General features: G+C 39.1%; 1 protein-coding gene across 1 annotated transcript; it reads right to left on the bottom strand.

Annotated features, from left to right (window-relative positions):
* Positions 1–4,865: 4,865 nt before the first annotated feature.
* On the bottom strand, positions 4,866–6,507 carry LOC145166257 (aquaporin PIP2-7). Its single transcript, XM_079085198.1, has 4 exons — positions 6,116–6,507; positions 5,732–6,027; positions 5,475–5,615; positions 4,866–5,189 (listed from the first exon to the last, which is right to left on the bottom strand). The coding sequence occupies exons 1-4, from the start codon at positions 6,396–6,398 to the stop codon at positions 5,070–5,072; spliced, it is 840 nt and encodes a 279-aa protein (XP_078941324.1). The 5' UTR covers positions 6,399–6,507; the 3' UTR covers positions 4,866–5,069.
* Positions 6,508–7,467: the final 960 nt, after the last annotated feature.

Below are 7,467 nucleotides of genomic sequence, written 5' to 3'. Positions count from 1 at the left end.
GCTGACCCAGTACGCTCAGCGTACACCTGAGTACGCACGGCGTACTGGTCTGCCAACCTAAACTTTGCTCCATGACTTAATCCATTAAGACCTTACGTCTAAAACTTAGATCTAGACCCCTAGAAACGTCCTAATCCATAAAGTTGCAAACTTTATGCTTTTGCATGCAAGGATGGGCTCAAAACATGAATCAAGTCCATAAACACATTTGGTTGGTCCCTAACACTTGGATGGTTGAGGCTTAACCATCAAGATCCAATTTTTATGACTCAACACACCTCCAAGAGCTGAAAAGGACAACTCATATGGTATGAAGTTCCTTAACTCCAAGAGCCCAAAATCCACCAAGCCCACAGATCGCGTACGCGCGACGTACTTGGCTTGTACGCCCAACGTACGATGGTGTTTGTAACACTACTACAAGTATTATTTAATTTTATAAGTTTTAGGGTTTTGGTGCTGGGACTCGACAAGTTGGGAGTTCCGAATCTTCGAGTAGGGAACATTTCGAGGACGCGGGATCTAAACCCTACTCGATGAGTTGGAAGGCCGACTCGACGACTAGGAGCTGTAAAGAGAAACCCTAATTTTTAGGGTTTGCACCCTATATAATCTCCTTTAGAACCTTGAGGCTGACCTTCCATCAGCCTCCAAACCCTAAGAACGACTGTGCTAAACCCTAATCCCCATTCTCTTTCATTTTGTGAGCTAGAGTGACTTGTGGAGCTTAAGAAGAAGGAGATAGTGAGAATAAGGAGAAGATCCAGCAAACCAAGCCCTCACTCTTGAGCGTGACCATCTTGTGGACTGTTGTAAGTCTTCAAGATTCGATTTTTATCTTAGAATATGGCTAGATCTTGAGTTTACTCTTCATTTCCTATCATTCTTGTTGATTGCATGCATGGGGTTCATAAAGATTGCAACTTTATGGATCTCTAGGGAAAAATGGTCCCAAGGTGGGCTAGATCTAGCTTTTGGTCAAGCAAGGATGCCATGCAAGGGTTTTTAGAGTATATTTCCCCTTTTTGGCCATTTTGACATGTATGTCCATAAAGCCTCCATCTTTGGAACGTTTTGAGGACTAGAAACTCTTATGGAAAGGAGGGATTCCAGATCCCTAAAGTCTTGGACCACATGGCAAAGCTTTTGAGCTTTCCAACCTTTGATAAGGGCATTAGAGCATTCAGAGTGGTTCTAGAGGGCAAAGTTGGAAACTTTATCCTTCTAGACACCTTAGGGTTTCAGATCTAAGCCTTGGAGTCCCTACATTCGGTGTATCATCATAATAAGCAAACAGGGAGGGGAACTCGACGGGTTACCCTGGCAACTCGACGAGTCGGATTGGGTTTCCCCGTTTTCTGGATATCAAGTGAACTCGTCGAGTTGATGAAACAACTCGGCGAGTTGGCTAGGGTTTGTGCAAGTTTTATGGACTCTGTAGGAACTCGACGAGTTGCTAGATGCACTCGACGAGTTGGGGTCAACATGGACTGTTGACCTTGACTATTGACCTTGACTTTGACCAGGGTTGACTTTGAGGATAATTATGGGATTATGACAAGTTAATCTTATGATACTTATAGGAAGTTGAGTTGGAGTTGTGCGTTGGGACTTATTTGGATCTTATCTTGTCAGCACAGCATTCGTGAGAGGTGAGTCTTCTCACCTTACCAATGGGTCTAAGGCACCAAAGCTGGCCCATTCTATGTTATGTGGATTTTTGATTGATTATGCGTTATGTTAGTATGACATTTGCATGGAAGACCCTGGGGGGTTCCCGTAGCAGTAGTCTGAGACCACGTGGGGGTTCCTGTGGCATTTGGTATAAGACCTTGTAGGGTTTCCATGGCATCCTAGTATATCTGCATATATAGTTTGCATTATGTCTTGTTTGGTAGTGAAGACCTTGTGGGGTTCCCAAGGCAGGAAGACCATGTGGGGTTCCCATGGCAGGCAGTTAAGACCACGTGGGGGTTCCTGTAGCACTAGGTGTAAGACCCTGGAGGGTTTCCATGGCTTCCTTATATGTTATATTCATGTCTTATGTGATATGTGTAGCTTTATAGCTAATATGTTATGTGTTATGTGGATTGTGTGTGGGGTATGCTCTGGGGGACTCACTAAGCATTAGCTTACAGTTTGTGGATTTGTTTCAGGTACTTCTGAGCCCAAGGGCAAGGGCAAGGCTTGTTGGCGTGCACTCTCTCAGACACTTTTATGGGACCCTCTGATGTTTTGAAATAAAATTTTAATTGATATGAGTTTTGAAAACAATTGTATCTGGATTGCACGGTTTATGGGAATGTGTTTTGATTAATCAAAAATGAAAATTTTCCTTTGAAAAATGGGGTCGTTACAGTGTTGACCAAGGTCGAGGCGTTGACCCGGTACGCTCAGCGTACACCTGAGTACGCGTGACGTACTCATCTGCCAACCTACACTTTGCTCCATGACTTAATCTATTAAGACCTTACGTCCAAAACTTAGATCTAAGCAAGTAATGGTCAAGGTTTAAGCTTTATACCTTCAATGGGTCAGAAATGGTACCAAACTTCTGGATCTACAAGCTCTTCCCATGTCCTTGCTTCTTTTCTAACTTCCTTCTTCTTCAAAAGCTCTATAGAACACCAAAAATCACTCAAGAAGGTCACTAATGTACAAAGGTGGCTTAGGGTTCAAGATTTGCACTTCAAGGGCAATGGAGGCTGAAAAGGTAAGGGACTTGGGGGACTTAAGGTCTTTAAATAGGGTGCAAACCCTAAAAACTAGGGTTTACTTCAAACATGAGTATGCCATGCGTACACCACGTACGTCCATCGTACGTGGTTAATGATCTGCGACCAAGCTGTGGCTAGTACGCTAAGCATACGCAATGAGTACGCCCTACGTACTAACCAAGGGACTATTATGCAAGGAATTTTCACTCAATGGACCAAAAGAGAACTCACCAAAAATTTGGATTCTACACTAGGCTTTCTTGCATGTTCCTTGTTTGGTTGTGACTCTAGAGTAGGATAATCTATTTGGGTGTCTATCTCACCTCTGGGCACATATGGTTATGCATTCCTTGGAGTGTTACTGTGTTGTAGTAATTTGTTTTATATATATATATATATATATATATATATATATATATATATATATATATATATATATATATCCTTGTATGATAGGATGCAATAGTAGTGCTATGTTGATTAGAGTACCAGTAGGCTGGTTATCGTCTAGTGGGGTGCCCTAGAGGCTGTATGTAGTCATGTAGGATAGCCTGAGAACTCTTGATCTAGGCTTTCTTGCATGTTCCTTGTTTGGTTGTGGCTCTAGAGTAGGATTATCTATTCGGGTAGCTATCTCACCTCTAGGTACTTACGGTTACGCATTCCACGGAGGTTAGCTTGTAGCGTAGCAGTGTGCTGTGAGGAGTCTAGTAGGCGGTAATGAGCTGTATGATTGATAATTGTTTGTATTATATGCCTACTTGATCCTTGATTGTTATATGTCGACATATGGTAGCGGATGAGGTTGAGGCGGTCCTGCTGTGTGTTGTAGGCCAAGATACCAGGTGCGGGCGGACTGAATGTCGTAGGCACGGAGACTCGAGAAGAGCGGTTGGGTTGAGGCGGCAAACCAACATACCCGGGGTAATCCATTCTGATGATTATGGACCCGACATGCATGCTAGTATGTTTGTTATATGGAGTATCTTGGGGGAACTCACTAAGCTTTGTGCTTACCAAGTTATTTATGTTTTCAGGATCTATCGGTTATTGTTGGAAGGCAAAGACGTGACTATACACATTCATCAGCAACAACGAAGATTCTGCGTTATTATATTACTCTGATTTTTAACAAATATAAATTGGAACAAATGGTTTTAATAATATGGAGTTTTACCTTAAAAAACGAAAAAATTTTGTTGTGAAAATGAGACGTTACAAGAAATCATATTTCTGATGCTAAGAACGATTATTTTCAAGAAAGAAATCAAATGCCTCTTGTTGATGGACATGATTATGGATTTTGTTTTGATTAAAAAGGGTGAATACCTCTTACTTGAGAGAGAGAGAGAGAGAGAGAGAGAGAGAGAGAGAGAGAGAGAGAGAGAGAGAGAGAGAGAGAGAGAGAGAGAGAGAGAGAGAGAGAGAGAGAGAATCATTATATTAACTACATTAAATTAATTGGATTAAATACATTAATTAATTTTGAGAACATTGATCGAGAGAATTGGTGTTGTTTTCATTTGCTAAAAATGTTTGTTGTAACCAAAGGTTTCTAGCCCAACGGTATTTGATGTTTCCCCTTCCTTCTTTGAGGTTGATACTTCAATTGTAGTTGGAGACATAAGTTAGATTAGATTTTCTATCAAAAAAATGTTTCTTTGTAATTCATTATTTTAATGTCTCGCTAGTTTTGTTTTTCCTTAGTTGGAGACATAAGTTAGATTAGATTTTCTATCAAAAAAAATGTTTCTTGTAATTCATTATTTTAATGTCTCGCTAGTTTTGTTTTTCCTTTAATTTATCGCCGCCGTTCTAAAAAAAACAAAATAAAAACAATTTAGTATTTTCAATTTTCCCAGGGACAAACGCAACGAAACTAGTTTAAAAAGACAAAAAAAAAATTAAATTTTTGACTAAACCTCAGCAAAAATACATATTATAGGATATTTTTACATATTTGTCTAAAATTAATCAAGAACCTACTGCGAAAAATCCAAATGGGTTGGGTTTCTTATTAGGGCTGGGCTCTCTTTTTGTATCAACTAAGGATATTCTTTTGGGACGAAAATCTTGGCGAAACAATAAATACTAGTATTTTTTTACAATGTAATAAGGAGAAAGAGAAATAAGTGAGAATCAGAAACGAAGAACAACACCACCACTTTCACTAATCAAGACCAAATAAATACACAGCCAAATCTAAAATATTAAAAAGAAATTTGATAAGAAAAAAAAAATCAAACATTCCTCATATCCATTAATTAATACACAACATATCAATCATAAATTAAAGTTGAAAAATGAAGAAATCGCTCAGGTGCAATTACACATGTGCCCTTCCCCTCACTTCTAGTTTGTAGCATTGCTCCTGAACGAACCTAAAGCCTTGATGGCTGCAGCCCTCAATATATACTGATGGTATGCAGCTGCAGCCAATGCTCCAATGAATGGTCCCACCCAAAAGATCCACTGCAAAAAAAAGTACAACTTTCATTACACAGCGTACAAACACGTTCTTTACACAATATACAAGACTTCTTTCTTATGCAGTAGTGAGTTGTACACCATGCCTCATAACTTGTACATTCAGTTAGATTGGGTTATTCAAACTTTGTACTTTCTACTAGAACCATCATTAAAGATGCCTGTTATAATGCCTTTCTACAGTCTCCAATAATAATAATTGTACGTTTACCTTAGCTTTTGTTTCTAAAAGATGGCGAAAAGTGTGTGTATGTGAGAGAGAAAACTTACTTGGTCATCCCAGACTTTTTCATTGTTGTAAATCACAGCAGCACCCAAGCTTCTAGCAGGGTTGATACCAGTTCCAGTAATGGGAATGGTGGCCAAATGCACCATGAACACCGCAAACCCAATTGGTAGTGGCGCCAAAACCTGCAATTTCCCAAATCCCAACACTAAGTAGACATCTTAAAACACAATGTACAAACAAGTCTATGGATATGGAACATGACGGAAAACGGAAGGTAGAACTTAGAAGTAATACATACCGGAACGTGAGAGTCACGCGCACTCCTTTTAGGGTCAGTAGCAGAGAAAACGGTGTAGACAAGAACGAAGGTGCCAATAATCTCAGCACCAAGTGCAGTACCCTTGTTGTACCCTGGTGCAATTGAGTTTGCACCACCACCTAACGAGTTGTAGTACGATTTCATGAACAGCTTCACCAAACCCACACCACAGATTGCACCTAAACTCTGTGCAATCATGTACGCTACTGCCCTTATTAACGACACCTTTCTTGCCAAGAATAGCCCGAATGTAACCGCAGGGTTGATGTGTCCACCTATCCAACAAAGGGTGTTATTGTAATTTCATATTTTGGTTTTTCCGGTATGGTGTTTGAATTGTGGAAAAGGGAGGTGGGAGCTTACCAGAGATACCGGCGGTGCAGTAAACAAGGATGAAGATCATACCGCCGAATGCCCAAGCGATTCCGAGGAGGCCAACTCCGCCGCATGGGTCGGTTTCTTTCTTGTAGCCGATGACGGTGGCCACGGTGACGTACAGGAAGAGGAGGGTGGCGACAAACTCGGCGATTAAGGCTCTGTAAAATGACCAGAGCTTCAGTTCCCCCATGTCAAGGAGAGGAGCTGGCGGTGGGTCAACATAATCCCTCCTCGCCGTTTCTCCGGCTTCATTCACTTCTTTCGACATGCTTCTAGCTCCCTCTCTCTAAACAACCTCTGTTGTTTCTCTCTCTGTAACTCAGTGAGTTTAGGTTTTGGTTATGGAGGTTTTTGGTGTTTCGGAAAGGTGGTGGGTGTGTCTCTTTATAAGGGAAATGATTGAGTTCTGGATAAGTCGAAAGGGGGGTTTTTTGGGAATTTTTCAAAGTTCGTGAAGTTTGTAGATTATTTGCAGGATACTCCAGGTGCTTTCTGTGATTTGTGAAGAAGCCCAAAATAATCTATTAATTTGCAAATGGAACCTTTTAATAGTCCTATTGGCATGTTAGCCCTTTAGAACAACCACAAAAGAAAGTAGTTTTATGATTGTTTAAAATTTAGGATTTGCTCGTTTAAAATTTTTGTTTTTTTAAGAGTATTTATTTGGTTTTTTAGATTTTAAAACAAAATCTTAAGTATTTTGATTAGTTTATTAAGTTCTAAAATATAATAAATTAGATAAATAAATTATAAAGGCACTTACTAATCTAGTCAAATTTTCTAATGACTTTTTTTATTATTAGGCAAATTTACGACTTAGTCCAAAATAATCATCAAAACCGTAAGTTATTGAGATAGTCTACTGTTTCGTTTATACGGTTTACGGTTTCGGTTTTAATACTTATATATATATATATATATATATATATATATATATATATATATATATATATATATATATATAATTCAATACGAAACTGTAGACCATTTTATGGTCTATGGTTTCGACGGGCTAGGACACGGATAAAGGCTGTCAATGCGATTTCATAACCAATAGGTGCATCTGGATAATCATCGATTTATACACTTATACACCCTATATTTGAGTGTTTTGTTTGACTTGATTATGTCGAGTAAATACAATCAAACAAAATCAAATTTTCATGCAACGAAAAATTAGAAAAGATAAAAAAAAAATCAATATCATTAAAAGAAAATGGATATAAAAACTTTTTAGATACCATGGACCACGACATCTAATAAGTTCTGCCTACTATTGGATTTGAACTAATAACTCCCGCCGTATGAAAACAATATTCTAACCGCAGAACTTTTTT

This window comes from Lactuca virosa, chromosome 3, assembly GCF_052849685.1.
Source record: "Lactuca virosa cultivar CGN04683 chromosome 3, Lactuca_virosa_CGN04683_v6, whole genome shotgun sequence".
Taxonomy (NCBI): Eukaryota; Viridiplantae; Streptophyta; class Magnoliopsida; order Asterales; family Asteraceae; genus Lactuca; species Lactuca virosa.
Note: the sequence above shows the minus strand (reverse complement) of the source record. Positions and strands in the feature narration are given on the sequence as shown.

What these genes read in the sequence shown, in the direction of transcription:
- LOC145166257 (XM_079085198.1), bottom strand. Translation starts at nt 6,398, where the DNA reads ATGTCGAAAGAAGTGAATGAAGCCGGAGAAACGGCGAGGAGGGATTAT. An exon ending in CTGCACCGCCGGTATCTCTG is followed by an intron (nt 6,028 to 6,115) that starts GTAAGCTCCCAC and finishes TTTGTTGGATAG; the next exon opens with GTGGACACATCAACCCTGCG. An exon ending in CGCGTGACTCTCACGTTCCG is followed by an intron (nt 5,616 to 5,731) that starts GTATGTATTACT and finishes GGGAAATTGCAG; the next exon opens with GTTTTGGCGCCACTACCAAT.